The sequence below is a fragment of the Columba livia genome, chromosome 1 (assembly GCF_036013475.1).
Source record: "Columba livia isolate bColLiv1 breed racing homer chromosome 1, bColLiv1.pat.W.v2, whole genome shotgun sequence".
In the NCBI taxonomy this organism is placed as follows: domain Eukaryota; kingdom Metazoa; phylum Chordata; class Aves; order Columbiformes; family Columbidae; genus Columba; species Columba livia.
Window position 1 is genome coordinate 194,651,078 of NC_088602.1, and position 18,613 is coordinate 194,669,690.

Below are 18,613 nucleotides of genomic sequence, written 5' to 3' on the forward strand. Positions count from 1 at the left end.
CTCAAGCATGTAACAGAAATATTGCCCGTTGCATCACTGTGTCTTTTTTCCCTGAATTCTGTGTGTAGTTTTAAACAGAGAAGTTATTAATTTTGCCTTCCACATAACCAGACTTGCACATTTTCTCACCAGACTCACCTGGATTACTGGAAGTCTCCCACTAGCCTTCTTGACATAAGGGACTTGAACTCCCCATACATACAGAACATCTCTCCTTGCTTGTTAATCCATTTAAATAATCCTTAAGATGCCAGATCTCATTGATGCTATCAGTACCTTGCACTGTTTCCCCCCCCAGAGCTGAACGTTCCTCTCCTTCCTCAACTCCAGAGACACACAGAATTCTGTACCTCCTTTGTTTGCTTTGCCCTGATCTGCCCCACCTGCCTCCCGGGTTAATTCTCCTGTGGTGCCCAATTTAGCTTCACCTGTTTTTTGCAGAAAACGCTCAGTAATCCTGTATGTATATGAAATATGCAGATACATTCCTTTGGAAGTTGTCTGTCTTATTAACTTGCAAAATCTACAAGATACAAGGGCAGAGAGTTTCAGAAACGTAACAGAGCGCAGAGGTTTTGCTACTGCATTTGCTCTTGTGATATAGGGGTCTGAGACCAAAAAACAAACACCAAAACCATGCTATGATGCAACGTGCTTGATGAAAAGAAGAAATAACGCTTTCCACTCTATATAGCACTCCAGAAATATGCATTTATTTCCTCATCTTTCATCACTTTTACAGCTTTAACCAGTGCCTCAGTGTTAATATTTGTCAGAAGCATACAATGGAACTTCAGATACTTCTGTAGTTCTGAAGGAACAAACAAATTAATGGGCCTTTCCATAAGGAACCAAGCCAAAAAATAATGAAACTAATTTCTTATAACATATTACAGAGTCACATAAGATTTCAAATACATTCCTATCCTATTGCATGTTCTGTATTTACATAGTTAACTATTTGTTTATTATTTACATTTTCCAAATACTGCAGTCATAAATCTTTATTTTATATTGTACATTGTTTAATTTTTTATTACAGAACTTCTTTAACACGTATTTTAGACACTTAAATTTCGATATTTGACATGAGTTCTAGGAAATCACTGCCTAGTTTCACTAGTGATGTGTCAAGATGCCTCCTTCATAAGAAAATACATATTTCAAAGGAATTCAATAATATTCAGAACCCTGAATTTCAAAAAACCCAAAAAGTACATGGGATGTAATAATAATGCTATTTCCTTTTCTATGCAATATTTTGTTTGGAATGACATTTCACCTGAGATGTAGACTCGTTACATGTAAGGTGTTTTTTTAAAAAATAAAATGAAATATTTAATGTAAATTTAAAGTATTGAAAATTTGAAATATTACATAAATGTTTTCCTTCTATTTACTGAAAACTATTCCTATCTGTATAGATATATGTTTTCTATATATCTATATCATATTTTCCAGAAAAGTCTACATCTACATAAATAAGCATTGCTATTATATCAGGAAACTTCCTACCATGCTTAAAAAGCAATGTGCTCAAGTACAATATTCAACTTCTGACGCAGACACAATAGTAAATGTGACCTCTCATGGTAATACTTTCTTCCAAAGGAAGTAAGAGGTACCTGTTGAATTTGGAAGACATGGCAGACAACTTCTGTGGACCCGATGGAGGAAACTTTATATATAACCAGTCCCATAAATGCTATGCAGGAGCATCTGACACAGTAGACAACTTTGGGTCAACTTTCCGTGTTACATGTAACTACCTAAATAACATCTTAATAGAAAAGAGTTAATTATAGAAAACCCTTACAACATTGTGCACTTAATGCTGTGTGTCTTCTCTAGTTACAATAATATGCATTTCTATTAACAAATGATTGTAGATACTAAGTTTAAAGCAAATGGTAATAAATTTCAGGTTTCTTTTATTCTGTTATTGGTAGATATTCTGTTAGGCACAATATGACATTCTTTGTAAACATAAAACACAAATTGTGATATGTTAGAACATGAACTGAAGTTACAAAACACAGTATAGGGGCGTTTAAGGAACACAGACCCGCTACACACCCTGGGCACAAACACAACGATCCAGGAGACTTGAACTTGTCTCCACCGTAACTGAAAACCCTGGCTGATGCCAGCGGAGCAGAAATGCATCCTAGTCACCAAACACACCTGCTTCTGAATTCATTCATTTTTTTCTCTTCTACCAAAGATTTCATATGATTTTAAAATACAGATCTCATAATCACATGTTGGCTAAAATGTACTTATTTTTATCAACCCTGAAACACCTAATTATTATAAAGTCGGTGTCAAGAACTAAGGCCCCTGAAACAAGGAATGTAACTAACACGTCTAGAAAAGCTTTCCTCAAAATTCCTATCTGCATATTTTTAAGAACTTGAAAATAATCTTCCAATAACAAGTCATAAGAGAAAACCCCTTGAATATCTCTTATTTCCCAAACTTAAAAGCGCACTACACTTTTTGTACAATGTGCAACTTGAGAACTGAACTGAGGAATAACAATTTTGAGCTTCCAGTATATTGCTTATTGCAACTCTCACCCTTAATAACCTGCATGTGTAGGGTAGGCACAAATTAGTGTGAGTTATTTACATCCAACAGAGCAACATCAGAATTCTTATCTGAAAAGATTTCTTGAAAATAAATAGTGCACTTAAATTATGTAAGTTTTAAGGAATTATTCAGTATGCCATAATTATATGAAGAAACATTAATTTCATTCTATAAAGTCATAGAGAATTTGTATTCTGTTAATGACATGAGTGATCTGAGTATATAGTTACTGTTATTGTTATTGGGAACTATCTTCTCACTTCCTCTGAATACTCAGAAAAAAAAGTATTAAATTATTTAACAAATAAGCTTCAGAAAGCTTTTTCTTTTTCTAACCTGCTAGAAATGGAGAATAAGGCAACAACTGAGATAAAAATACATCTTGCTTTGTAAACCAAGCTTCTTAATACATTTCTTAAAAGTGAACTTTCATGATGACAAATTGAAAGTCCTTGAAAGAAAAGCTTTAATTACTTTAACAGGACCATGCCTTCTATTTCATTTGATATTTTAAAAATGCTTCAAAATACACAGGGAGGGATTTATTTTAGTGTTATAGATGAGTCTTCGGCTTTAAGCAACTCCTTTGTCGGGCTAAAAAGCTTCTGCGGCACTCTGCAAGACTGAGTAATGTTTAGAAAATGTCACAAATTCCATTGCAACTTCCTATATTCTTACGTTACTGAAGTATTCTAACTGAATTCCACCAAAAAACAACAGATGGTGTGCGAACACCAGTGCCTCTGAGTTATAACCAGTCCTCGAAAAGCAGGCCTTGCTGGCTCATGTGATCTTTACAACTATGAGAAGTTCTTTTTCCCACTCGAAGTAAATAACTTTTACTGACCAAAACTGGCTGATACAATCATGGCAGGTGACACCGACGTAACAACAAAATCATTCCATAAATAGTTTTAAGTCTTAGGTACATAGAAAAATTGCTCAACCTAAATTAGACAGACTACAGTTCTCCTAATTAGACAAGGGGAAAAAAAAGAAGAAAATTAAGTGATAGACTGCTGAACTCATTTTTCATGCTGAGCAAAAAAGTTCACTTTTAAGTTTATTCAATGCTCGATATCCTGCTTTGTCCATCTCTTTGGTATTCTGTTCTCATTTTGCAAATTCTAACAGAATTTTAATGGTCATCTTAATTCAAATGAAAGATCAATGAGCTGAAAGCAGAATGAGAACAACAGATGCCATAATACTGCAGAACACGTTGGTCTTAATGATTTCTGGCTCTCTGTATTCATTTCTTGTAATGATTGGGAGCATCTGCAAATGCAAACTTCAGTCTGTAGGCCTCTGCTAGGAGTACACTAATTTCTTCATCTCCCCAGTGTACTGTGGGCAAATTTTGTAAAAATATCAGCAATTCCTAGATGGAGAGAAAAAGAAAAAAGACATTCAAATACCAGTTTAATAGCAATAAATTACACAATTAGTATTTATAAGCAATCACTAATGTAGTACATCAGCATCCCAAACAAACCTGAGATCCCATTAAGTTTAGGGATTTTCCTGTAGCTTTTACAGAAATACTTGCTATCCAATCTTCCAGTTCAGAAACCAGCTAGTAATTGTAGCTAACCATGGTTATTTTCTAATGTTGAGAAAAATAACATTTAAAAAAAAAAAAAAAGGGTGTGAATTCACTTGCTCTGTAAATAGTAGGAGTGAAAGCAAGCCATACTGCCCAAGTGTGTAAATTCTATGTACCCGCACTTGCTCTTGTACGATTATACCACTACTGGTGCCCCCAATCACGGATTTTAGCACCGGGATACATCTTCCACACCTGTCAATTCCAACCAAGCTCTAGAAGTTTTCACATATAGTTTTGCATACAGTGCTTTAAAAATTAATTCCACACGTATCCTCCACATTTAAGATCTACAATCTACTTTCAGCTTGTACCTTCTGCTGACCAGATCATTTCAACATCCCTATGTCAGGTGTGAACAAAAGGAACACCTACACTTTCTCATTAAGGAACTACAAAACATTAATTTCATTTTAATACATTAAATGTTTTATATAACCTCGTTATCAGGTAGGCAAGAGGTAGACAGCTACAGATAAAGCAAAGTTGCTGACTGTATTGCAGAAGTGCTAAAATTCTCTTCCCTAGACTTTTCACATATAAACATGAAGAATATCTAACTACTTCTGGTCGTGCTGCTTTCTAGGTATGCCTTGTATATAGTATAGCAAGCAACGGTTCAATTTCTTTCAACATTAATTATATAGCAATACAGATAAAGTTAATCAATAAAAGTAATTTCAAATTATAATTTGAATTTGTAAAGGTCCTAAAATGTAGATTCCTACTTTTGTAAGGCCTGTATTTTATTGTAGCAACATGGTATCTGCAAATACACCCAATCTCCAGTTGAGTAAAACTCAGGATTGTAGCTCTATGCTGAACTGGGATGCACAGGATCAAATACCACAGATTGCTCTTGGAAGGATCCTTCAAAAGGGTGACTTGAAAAATATTTGCTTCCTAACCCATCACTGAATGGTCAAAATGGTCTGTATGTGGAGTTACCTGTCCAAAGCAGTGTTGTGCTGCAGGGTATGGAGCTTCACAATTGGATAAATTTTCAAAATCATGGTTGATTGCTAAGTCTGGGACTTGAGACGAAAACTTCCCAGTCACTGATAAATAATAAATTTTGACCCAAAAGGTCACAAACTCTGAACCATGATGCAAAATCACCCTAGGCCAAATATGATGCTTTAAACTTTCCAAAGAAAAGATCACCTGGAGATCCTTTGTCTCATGCTTTCAATTGCTTTGACAAAAACATTCCTTTAAATTTAAGCTGGTTTTGGATCACAAACTGAATGTGGAATTTTACTATAGGAGTTATGAGGCAATCTTAGAAATTAGTGTTGTTAAGCCTGTTTATATCTTCTAGATGCTCTACTTTTGCAGAAAACATGCAAATGATTTGTGCACATTTATATATGTGCATATACTTGTCAGCATGTACATATGTATATTTTTGCATGAATGTTTGTTAACATTTATTCTAAAGAGCAGAAATTAGTAAGCAGGAGTGCAATTAAAACCACAGTAATTATCCTGCTATTTTATAAATGAGAATCCTGCCATATTCGCATAAGTATACAGCAAAATTCTTCTTCACAGGGGTCTTGTCCCCCCTTTTCCCTCCTCTGCACTTGCTTTGATGGAAGATGGCTGAAGGACCCCTTAGCAAGGGTTCTGTGATTTCATGAAGCAGCGAGGAGCAAAAATTAACATGAAATATTTTACTTTTTCCATGAGAAAATTATTTTGGCTTCATCTATTTCATGGTCTTGCTATAGTGGCTCTTGTAATATGGAACAAGAAAGGATAGAAGTTGAGCAGTACTATATATTTAATTATGCATAAAAAGTAGTAATACAACAGAGTTAGCATGAGAATGTCTCTATTACACTTGAGAGAGCACATTTTTAATAAAGTGTTATACAACTGCCAAAATATCACTTTTAAAAAATTTCTGTCAACTTATTTGACAGTTCTGCTGATAACTGTAATTAATAAATTAGCAGTGCACAGTAGGAAGATTATGTGGAGGGATGATAAAAGCCTACTTCCATTCAAGTTTTTTCTTTCCTTTTACAAAATAACTTTCAACCAGCTTTAAGACACAGCAGTTAATGAGTTTTGTGAAATTAGTTCTTTTACTGTTTGCACGGCCAAGACTTTGCTGGGTCAGACTTCGGGTGCAAACTAGTGAAAGTGATTCAAGTTGTTTGAGTAGTGATTTGGTTCATTTGGCTACTGTTCAAACAAAGTTGGCCTAACCAGTCTTCCAGCCACTGGAGAACCACGGGCTTTCTGGCAGACCTCAGCACTCAAACACTGGAGAACATCACCTGTGGCAACCAACACCTGCTCGTATAGAAGGTACAAGTATGAGTAGCTATTCAACAGCTAGTGAACTACAGCTCAGTTGCTTCAGTGTGAGGTTAGAAAGCAAGAGTCGACACTGGTCACACTGGTCTACTGTTTATGTGGCAACTGTGCATATTTTTCAAGCTAGAAAATGTTGCTGCAGGTTCGTGAAACATAGATAATTCTTGCAGATAAATGAATTCTGCTTATACATTCAGCTTTAAAAGTAAGGTGATCATACTGGATATGCTTCCCAGAAAATGACTACCAAAAAATAATTGAATTTCTTCAAAAGTTCTACACAGCAGTCACTTCTCCAAACATCTGTCTGCTCAATTATTAAAAAAAGGCAGTAAAATAACAGTCACCCATATCAATTTTGTTACCTTTCAATTTCCAAAGCACTGAAGGTACATTAGCTACATGCTGGAGGGTAGGAAGGTCCTACAGAGGGATCTGGATGAACTGGATTGTTGGGCTGAGCCCAACTGTATGAAGTTCAACAAGGCCAAGTGCCAGGTCCTGCACTTGGGTCACAACAACCCCAGGCAGCGCTACAGGCTCGGGGAACAGTGGCTGGAAAGTCCCTTGGGGAAAAGGAGCTGGGGGTGTTGATTGACAGCAGGTGAACAGGAGCCAGCAGTGTGCCCAGGTGGCCAAAAAGGCCAACAGCATCCTGGCTTCTATCAGGAATAGTGTGGCCAGCAGGACTATTGCAGTGATCATCCCCCTGCACTTGGCACTGGTGAGGCCGCACCTTGAATCCTGTGTTCTGTTGTGGCCCCCCCCCACAAGAAAGACATTGAAGTGCTGGAGAGAGTTCAGAGCAGGGTGACGAAGCTGGTGAGGGGCCTGGAGCACAAGTGTGATGAGGAGCAGCTGAGGGAACTGGGGCTGTTCAGCCTGGAGAACAGGAGGCTGAGGGGAGACCTTATCTCTGTCTACAACTACCTGAAAGGAGGTTGTAGCATGGAAGGGCTTGGTCTCTTCTCCCAAGTAGCAAGTGATAGGATGAGAGGAAATGGCCTCGAGTTGCACCAGGGGAGGTTTAGATTGAATATTGGGAAAAAAATCTTCATGGAAAGGGTTGTCAGGCATTGGAACAGGCTGCCCGGGGAAGTGGAGGAGTCACCATCCCTGGAGGTGTTTAAAAGATGTGCAGATGTGGTACTTTGGGACATGGTTTAGTGGCGGACTTCGCAGTGTTAGGTTAACAGTTAGACTCAATCTTAAAGGTCTTTTCCAACCTAAACAATTCTATGCTCTTACAGAACAAACCACAATTTTAAAAATAAACTTACGATTTTAGAGGTTTGTTTTCAAATAAAGAGAGTGCAGAATCAGACAAAATATATAACTTTTTCTCCCAGGAGACAAAGCAGAACAGCAGGAGAAATCAGGTGTTCCAAGCTTAAGGCTGGAAAACTCAGATCATTCAACTTCACGACCTTTGTTGAACACACACAGGCTACCTCTTCAATACCCATACTTATAAAACTTAACACGCAGCTCAAATCTGAAATAGGACTATTGGTGAAAAACTACTTGAATACTTGCAGGATTAATTGCAACTTTATCCATAATTTTATTCAGAATCAAATACATAAATAAATGGCAGAGTAATCTCTTGACTGTTCAAGTTCATTTCTGTTTAAGTGGGCATTTTGTCACTGTTACCAAGGGAAAAGCTTCATTCTGTACCTGCTCATACTGACTAGTGAGTATGTGTGAGAAATTTAAGTTAAGTAACTGGGCAAATACACACTGCTGGAGTGAGCTTCTTAAGATAAGTCATATCTTAAACATAAGACTTATGTTCCTGTGATCTGTTTAAGAGCTTCAAAACTGACTCTGATAGAAATAAATCTTGTAACTTGTTAAAAATAAGTAGAACTTGGCACAAAGCCTGATAAAGAAAATTTTATTTTCTTGATCTGCTAAAGAAAACCATGCCACATTTATCGCTGTCTGAATATGGAGCATTATTTGGAAACAAACAACCAACCATCCCACTGCCCTCCAAAAAACCCACTGAAAAAAAAGAAACAAAAAAACCGCCAGTATTTGAAGAAATGTACAAACATGTGGTAATAGTATTTAAAAGACCACATAAGAAGTTTATCTAAAACTGCTCAATTTAGTATTTACATTTAAAAAAGGGGAAAGATTATCAGAACAATAGTGATCCAAGAGCATTCACTTATTCCGAATCATAGCTACTATTTTTCCTCCAACAGATAAAGCAGGAACCACTAGAATCCATGCATAAATAAGGCATTCATGCTAACTGCTGAAATTCATTTTCCAATCCACATTCAGAACTAAAATATGAGACCCTCTTTGAAATATGACAAATCATGAACTTGAATTTACCATAAAAAAAATCACTGCTGATAAACTGCTTGGTATATTTCGAAAAACGAGTTCAAAAAGCAATATTTATAAAACATTCTTGCAATAACTGTATTTTCTGCTTAATTTAAATGATATCATGACGCCACATGGCTGAAGAATCAGGGCAGCCAGGAGACCATCAGCAGAGCTGAGGCTTCCAAAATCCAGTCCAATGTGTGTTTATATTTTGGTTGCATCTACAACAAATATACTCAAAACTACACCATTTGCATATGGCGAAGAGAGCACCCCAGTTTCTTTGGACTCTTCCTGCGCTGAACAGCCTCATCCATCTCCTGAACAGGGGCCCAGCTGCACGGCCCAGGCTGCCAGCACAGCTTCAGTTCCATCTACCTGTGGTGTTCGCCCCCTCACACCACACTGTGCAAAGGCATTTCCAGCCTCCCTTCCCCTTCGCCATCCAAGCAATGGATGGGGAAGAGTCACGGGTACTTGAAGTATGTACAACCAGCAGTTAATTCCTCATCTATGGAATGACTTTGTTAAATTAACCAACCAACCACCTGCCCCCTCCAAAAAGATAAGAAAAGAAACCCAAACCGCCACAACAACTCCCCACCCACCCAAACGAATCCCTGTTTACTTTCACCTCTATTTAAATTATAAGAAAAATAAGAGTATTTTGAAAGTGGTAAAAACATTAACATTGTAGGAATGAAATGACAGTGATACTTTTCCTGCCTCAGTCTCGACTGACTAAATCTGCTCTGAAATGACAAGTCTCTGTGCCCAGGGGCAACAGCTGGGGAAAGAGGTACTACCAACAGCAGAGGAAGATCAAGGTACTACTTAGATTTGCTCAATTCTCCCACCATGCACAAAAAAAGTGCAGAGATTTTAGCAGGGCACCTCTGACACGGGGAGGGGGCTGTGGCAGATGAGAGTGTGAGAAAACTGTGGGTCTTTTTAGCTTGGAGAAGATGAAGGCAGAGTCTAAGAGCAGTTTGATATTACATACAGTGAGGGTTACAAATAAGAAAGACGAACCAAGAGGCAATAGTAACAAGTGGAAGCTAAGTTGTTATCAGAAGAAAGTCCTTTGTAATGAGGGTGCTTGAGCAGCTTGCCAGGGACACTTAGTGCAGCTGTATAGACGTACTTTTAAAGTACCTGTACTTTCGAAATGTCATTTTCTTTAGCTACATTAACATGTATTCAAGAACTACCCTATTCACCGTGTAGTCAAGACAAAACAAGTGCTGTGGTACAGAAGTACCTTTAGAAATACAAAAAGCAAAACTGAGGTCTATGTTTTAAACACCATGTTGACAAGATCTGAGAGTAACACTGCCAGGTAAGCAATGGCTGTTGTCAGAAATAAAATTATTCTTGAGAAACAAAATGAATCTTACCATGCAAGATCCAATACTTATATCTAAGAGAAAATACCAGTCTACAAGACAGATATCTCAAAAAGAAAATTATTTACAAAGCCCTTATTCCTCGTTTTCCTCTAAAATCAAAATGGTCAAGGTCTATTCCTTATAAACTAAATCAAAACCGAATACTGCTAAAACTTCACAAAACACATTTTTAATAATTATTACAAAGCCATCCATATAATTTTCTTCACTGAGATTGTAGCCAATGAAATCTCAGCCCACTAAAACAATCTTAAAAAACGAAAACAAAACAAAACCCAAACAAACAACACTGAACACAGAAGCAAAAGAAAGCAAATCTGGCAATAATATTGATTATTTGGTAATTGTTATCTACAGCTTTTATGCTATTTATTGTCATCCCCACTCTGCCTGACTCCATATGTGGATCTTGAAGGAAGGAACATCAAACCCAACTATAGAAGAAACAACATGGTGATAGTCAATAAAACATAAAAATGTTATTCTACTGAGTAGAGCACAAATGTTTCTTCTGTGATAATCAAAGTAATTTATTTGTTTGAAAACTCTGTTCAGACTTTTTTGTCTGTGTGAATTATAGACCAAGTTCAACTGCAGGTTTTTTTAACAGAATAAACTTAACAGAGCATAAACCCCAGTAACAGAACAGTGTTTTTATTTCTAGCGAATATAAAAATGGCAGTAACTAAAGTTAAAATCAGACTTGAACATACTGAGGAAATTAATAGAGTTAGTTTTTAATGTCAAAACTGAGAACCGGTCTATTAATTTAACAAATAAAGGCAGTGCTAAAATACAGTATTTTTCTACTAGAGTTGTTAATCCTTCCTGCTGCTAACTGCAGTGTAATTATGGTCTGAGTACTCCTGGTCTGCCACAGCTCTATTTCGTACTGATAAGCAGAACCTTACAGTATTTTATGATCATGAACTTTTCAATACTAATTTAGGACTGCATATAACTAACTGAAAGGTAAATTAACTTTATATATAATCTTCCATTATTTACAAAGGAATTGCTAACAGCTGTATTTTGAGCTGTATCTGTTACATATTATGTTATGCACAAATATAAAACACCGCAAAATTTATGCTGCCATTTTGATCAAACGGCTTCTTTACGAGAGTTATTCGTATTTTCAAAAGTTGTGCTTGAAATTTTAGAACACAGCACTTACTTTTAAAGAACTAATGAAGTGCAATACCACTAAAATTTATTTAGAGGAATTACTGAGACAAGCTAAGGAGGAAAGCAGTTATTGCCTGAAAAAATGTCCATGTATCTTTTCAGATAATACAAAGAGAAACAAGCTATATGGACACATTCAAAGAACTATAAATGTTTTTATGAGAAACTGTATAATGCGGTGTCAGAGACAGCCAGAACTGGACAATGAATCAAAAACTTTTTTGCAACCAGATGTAACTACTATACTGGCAAAAGAAACACTTAACAGAGGAATTATTTAATTACCAAGCGAGCACCCTGTCCGTGTTCTTAGTCCCTCCCCTGTATTGCACAGCAAAGCAGACAGACAGACAGACGTGCTGGCGTCTCAGCAATAGCCACAGTGGCCAGGCCGGTGATGTGCTGTACAGAGCCAACCTCTAATCCTCTTCCCAGACACTCAGGATGAAGGATACCTGCTGCCCTGGGGCTCAGCCAAGCTCAGTCCAAATCCTCCCCCCTCAGCCTGCTATCAAAGCCACAACAAATGCCCTGGCTGGGAGGATGAAAGCCCAGGTCCAGTGCAGACCACAGAGCACAGCTGACCTTGTTCAGATGCCTCAGAGCTTCCTTTCCCTTCTCTCTGGCCCTCACTGTTGATACGTAATGCGCCAAATAAGTAGGGCTCTAACTCTGACACAAGTTCTCTTTTCTTTCTTGAGTGCTGTTTTTCCTCTTTCAGTGAACTCAGCAATATTCCCTATGCTGCTGCCACTTCTTATTTCTCCAGCTGTCCTAACCTGCTACACGGAGCTGGAAATAATGAGCTGTATTTCTGGAGCACTGCGCAACTTATTGACTACCCACGTCTCAGAGCCAGAGAAGACATTTCTTTCCTATTGGGCACAGCTGGAACTGAGACAACTAAAATTTCAAAATATAATATTAAAGAGATAGTAGGAATAGGTCATCTACTGCAGTTCAATAAATATTTGCTGCAGATACAGGTTAAGAGGGGTAAGTGGAGCGGGATCCTCCAGTGGGGGAGATGAGCTGAGGCAGCCAGGCCAGTGCGACACTGGCTGCAATAACGCCCTCCTTGTTCTTATCATTTCAGAGATTATGGGTGAACTTAAGACTTTGATAAGCAGAAGATGGGGAAACACTGGCTTATCTATGCTAAGTGGCAGGGGCATTTAAGCCTGCACTGGACACAGTCTGAGGGACTTAGGAGAGGTTTGTTCTTGGAAAGTTGTGGATCAGTGTCACTCAAGAACTCCCACCTCGAATGTGAAAGTTCACATCCTGCCCCGTGACAGTTTAGCAGAAGAAAACAACCAACCAACCAAACAAAAACAATATTTGCTCAAATAGTGAACATTCAACTTTGTAAATTCAATGCTAATTTTAATTTTTTCTTGTACATTTCATTACACGTTACCTAAATTATGTATCTATAATGTCTTGAAAGGGTTATTATTTCAAAGAAATTGCCTAATTTATCTGAATTTTGACCTTTTTTCATATACCATGACATCTTAGACAACAGACCACAGCTAAGAGAACTCAGAATAGTATGAAATAACTACAGCAACAAAAAGTTATTCAGAGTTCTAACTAGATTTGCTGCACCTTAAAGTGGCCACTTAAAAAAAATCTGAGGAGCTTAAAGGTTAATTTCTCCTGCTGTCAGCTTACTTTCAGCAACTCAGGAACATAGTGATTTTCAACAAGTATATATTTTTTATTATTTGATTTAAATACATAATATATACATATTTCTTGATTCAAATATACTTTTTCTTTTTACTCTTCACTTCAGTGGAACAATCTCATTAATCTTCTGAAAACACACAGAAGTATTATATTCTTAGAATTAATTTCATATTCTTAATAAGAACTTCATAGAAACACATGTTAACTTTCTGAAAACAAAAGTTTATGACAAGTTGATGGTCTTATCATTTCCCTTTCATGTTTTTCTTTGCATGACTACTGAAAAAGATCCCTGGACTCAGCATATTAAAACCACTAAACCAGCAATTAAAGTCCTGTTTCATCCAGTATGGATCTCTTACGCAAGTCATTAGCAACCTTAATTGCTAATCATAAAATATATGGTTCTAAAGAATAATGTCAGAGAAGTTGTAGTCAGCTGACGAGAAGATTTGCAACTTCACTGACAACTGTATGAAAATATATAAATTAATATGGTAAAAAAGTACATTAGAGAATCACAGCTGATATTGTAGGTCCTTGTTCTCAAATGAAAACAAAAAACCCCACAGATAATTACCATCCTTAAATCTTAAAACAGGAAACAAATTTGCACGTTAGATCTTTTTATTAAAGCATCTTTCCATCTGCATGTTATTACCTACAAGTTTATAAGACAAGGTTAAGGACATGGACATTAAAACAAAGCAAGCATTGCAACTGACCCTAAAAGATGTTCAGCTCCATAAACAAACATTGTATTTTTGTAATACCTTTTTAATCTGAACTGCCTCAAAATTAAATGCATATGAAATAGAAGTTGTTAAGGTACTAATACAGAATATTCAGAAGAAGAAGTCATCTTACTCATGTAAAGTCATCTTACTCATCTTACTGATGTAAATTTGTACTTAAATCATACAAACAAAAACAGTCTCGGGTTCTTCCTTTTAAGCAAGAGAAGACAGAACTTTCATTTTAAAAATCTCATATGAAAACTGAATATCCCAGGAAACATCCAGGAAGATTTCTCAGTGTTCCAATTGCTAATGCACAGAACAGAATGGCTCTGAACCACTCTGATTATACTTTTTGACACACTGTTTTATGAAATATTGCTATATTGCTGATATTTAGAGATACATGTACTTCTTGTGCACCAAAATAGAAATCAAATAAATAAAGTGCCCAAGCATATAATTTGTCACTAGCTCCATGCAAAAGCAGCAGATAAAGAAAAGAGGTGCAAATATCTGTGGCATAAGGATTAATTAAGACCAGAAGTCATTCTATTAAAAACAAAAACCCCAAACCTCATGCAAACGTAGGACCTGCTGTATCAATCAAGACTGCAGCAATTACGGCAGAATTTCATTTCTGAAATGAACTGCCAATGAATAAGTTACGACTTTTTTGGTTTTTCCTCAGTCAAGGAAGATCAAAACATTTGTACACCAAATTCCAACAGAAGATTTACAATTCTGCCTCTCCATGAAGTCCATATGCTACCCACTCTTCTTGGTTTGGTTTTCCCGACCATAACTTGGCAATGCATTTTAGGCGGAACAGTTTGCATGCACAGTTCCAAATTCACACGTATTCCCCTCTCTGCAAAGTCTTCTAAGTTTTAACACTGTAGTATAGCTAAAAGCTCAAAGAAAATGAAAGAAAATAATAAAATACCAATTAAATACAATGAACTGACTTAAAGCACCTAGTAAATTTTGACAAAAAGGTATTTCACACTAAGTTTCTCTGAGTAAAAACTCATATTATTATAAGATAAAATATATATCAAGGATTACTGATGCAAAATTGCTTGCATATATAACTTAAGTAGTACAGTCTGCGATATACAATTTTCATATCCAATAAATATGTCGTAATGAGGTAGTTACTTAAACAAGTATCTTTTTAGAGCTAAAAAAAGCCTCCTAAACATAGTTCAAATGGAATATTGTCAGTATTGTAGGGATATAGTACTGAAAGAGGCCATTTCTATTACATTGTTCAATCACCCACACCATGTGAAGTCATATACAGGTGTTTTGTTCTGAGTAATAAATAATAGTTTCACACTTGCCATGTCAAAATTGATGAAACATCTGGGAGTCTCCAGCTTAAGGACATTAATACAGATGTCAGATAACACAACTTTCATGAAGATATCACAGTTAAAGGAAAGGCCAGATAAAGAACCTGCCCAAAGTTCTGTCTCTACATCAGTGGGGAATCTGATAACTGAAGATTTCCAAATTAACTGAGGAAGCCTCACAAAACCAATAACAACTAATGCAAAAGCCCCCTCAGCTCGGAGGAGAACACCACTGCTCACATCAGGAAATCATTTAAGCTCCCTTGGTGAGTAACGCACGCAGGCATAAGAGCACAAGCCAGGGATCATCCAAGCTACACACGCGCTCTCAATGTACAAAAACAAAAACATCCCCCATAGATCTCCTGGATGTCTTAGCAGAGAAATATATGAAAATGCATTTCCTTCGTACCTCTCAGAGGAAATGATTCATCAGTTGGCAATGCCAGAAGTGCTTTCACAGAAAGACTGAAGCATTAATTCAAATTAACACAATATAATTCAATTGCATATTATAAGCTAAAGAATAAAAATATTCTAAACCAGTATAAATATTCTACAAGAAACACGATTAACATCTGTCCTCAAGACATCTTTCAATCTCTGTTTGGGGACAACAAGAATCCCAAGCCAGGATTCATCTTCCTATATCACACAATAACTCACATAAATTTATCAAGCTTTGTCAAAAAATATATACTGCCCTAATATTTTACATAGAAGGTGCTTCACTTTATCTAATGATTTATAAATCAAAATGGAACAATTTATATCCTTTTGGTCTTTTGCCAAAATTACACTATGATTTAAATCTTTACCCTTATTACAAAGTGATCCAAATGCATTCCCTAAGATGATCGTACTCTCTCTCAAGCTTTGTTTTATGAGGTTAAATAAGCTACATTTTTTTTTTATACTCCCTGCTAGGGCAAGTTCTTAATTTCTCAGTCTACTGATGTTGTTATTATACATAATTCTGAAGAGATTACATAAAAAACAAACACATAATTCTCATGCAAATCCCAAAGATATGCAATTTTTCAAAAGAATATAGACAAAGTTTATTACTGGGATCATGGAAAAACATTAATTCTAAATGGAGCATACAAAAGCCCTAAGCTACCTATAAATATCCCAAGGCCTCAGATTCTGAGACAATTAAAATACTAACACATTTTACTTATATAATTTTTCCATGTTATTCTTACATATCACTACACTCATTAAAATAGAAATCTACAACTTCGGCTTTGGCCAACCAGAATCTGAGATCGAATTTCTATGTAAGAAAATTAATTCCTCAGCTTTTGTGGCAAATACGAGTTTGCAAACCAGCAGCTAACTGCAGGATTTATTCTTTGCTTATCTACAAAAGAACAGCCTCCAGACACAAACGTGAGAGAAAAACGGAATGGTTTTCCCAGCACAGCGGGTGACGATGGGCTGGGTTAATCTTAGCCAACTGCTGATTTTTAAGATTTCCAAGATTAAAGTCCTGAAAATGCTTAGGCCATGAGTCCCTCTTCTTGGTAATTCTAGTCCATACATGTAAGGAAATGATTGATCAAGCTGACACTCTAAAACCTCACAAAAATCTGCCTGTTGAAAGCAGTGCCCTCCATCATGGCATCAATGCTCAACAGAAGGGTTTGGCAGAGGCGCACTCTGAAAGCAGCTCCTGACTGGTCATCAAAGATCAAGCAAGTCAAAATCCTCAATTTTCCATTATGTAAAGACAAATCTTAAAAAAACATGGACAATCAATATGGAGAGAGAAATACTGTTTCCATCATACTAATTTAGCACGTGACAGACACTAGTATTATGTAAACTAAATATTAATAATAGTTTGCAGTATTTCTTCCAGGTGTAGGGTTCTTATACGCTTGTGGTTTTGTAAAAACGAAAATTACATTAAGAAATGGTCTGTAGCCTTGTAGCCTTCCCAGATTCAGAGAAAAGCCTAAAAAAAATCTGAAGCGTTTATCTAAGACTCAAACCCACACATAAACGAAATAGGTTTTGAGGAAACATTATAACCAAATTGATTTTCTTTGGAGAACTGGGCTTTTGACAATATCCTTCCTTTCTTTTATAAAACCATACCTTATGAATAAAAATCTACTTTGTTTAAATAAATGAACATGATCAAAAGGTGTCTAAGGGTTGTACCAAGACTGTAATAACATTTCTAATGGAAAAATACTTTAGTGGCGCATTATGTGGTATAGTACAAGCATTTGATGAGCCGGTTTGCCCACAATAACTACATCTCTCACCTGTTCCTTAGCAGGAGGATGAGAGGAGGAACTCCTGTGTTAATCACACCGATCTCCAAGAGAGCAAATGATAGCACAGCCTGGAAGATGTGCCGCTTTTTTCACAAAGAGAGTAAAGATATCAGCTACATGAAATATAACTTTCAGGGGTAAATTACTGGTGGCAATTTCAGTGCTCTGGAATGGGTTTGCCTGCGAGCTGGCAATTCAGATGCAGCTCCGTGCAACACTCTGTCACCTCTTCTTGGGGTGACAATCTTTAAGAGAGGATGTGGTAGAGAACAACCGCTATTAAGGATTTCAGATGTCTCTGTTTAACCTGTTGTCCTATGCATATCAGCACCTGAAACTAAGCAAATGTATAAGAATTGTGATTAAAAAAAGATTAACACCAAGCTTGGGTGAATTGGTTCCTGAGGACTGGATGCAACCATGGCTATTCACGCAGCTCACAGCAAGCAAATGCTACTGTGCAGAAAACAAATTAGGATGGGATAAATGGGAGCTTGTACTATATTTTCAAAGGGATGTCTAATGCAAAAAACACTAGAGAGAGAAAATGAGTTATCATGTGTAAAGATCTTGCTCTTTAGGGCATCTGAAAGAGCCAGCTTGGAGGCTATGAGGCAATAGTAAATCTGCTATAATGGCATTTCTGGAAGAACTTTAAATCCGATTTGTTTACAAGTAGATGACAAAACAATGGGCATTTAAACTCTTGTTATTTTTACTGTCTCGCGGTTTCAATGAGACAATTTCATTGGAAGACAGTTAAATCTACATGCACCAGCATTTAGGAAACCATAGGAGAGAACAGACTGAAAGAAAATTAATCCTCCTCCATCTTCTTGTCTCAAAGAAAGGGACATGTCACTTCATTCTATTATTCAGCTCATACTCCAAAAGCTTTTAGTTTCTCTTTGTTATCTCATCAGTAGTTTTGATTGAGTTTGGTAGTCAAGTGTACAGGCTCCTGTGATTTTAGTCTTCTCTAGGGTTACACACTGATAAGGCAAATAATTGACACTGTTATGCAGCAGTTTCTGCTGAAGAAATAAACATGGAAAGAAAA

At 36.6% G+C, this 18,613-nt stretch overlaps 1 protein-coding gene across 2 annotated transcripts in view; it reads right to left on the reverse strand.

Moving 5' to 3' along the window:
• Positions 1–691: 691 nt before the first annotated feature.
• TBC1D22A (TBC1 domain family member 22A) overlaps positions 692–18,613 on the reverse strand; it is a 165,344-nt gene continuing 147,422 nt past the window's right edge. For both annotated transcript variants that reach the window (XM_065048965.1, XM_065048964.1), the window contains one exon: positions 692–3,973. In XM_065048965.1, the coding sequence (XP_064905037.1) occupies positions 3,845–3,973 (129 nt within the window). In that variant the 3' untranslated portion in view covers positions 692–3,844. The remainder of the gene's footprint in view (positions 3,974–18,613) is intronic.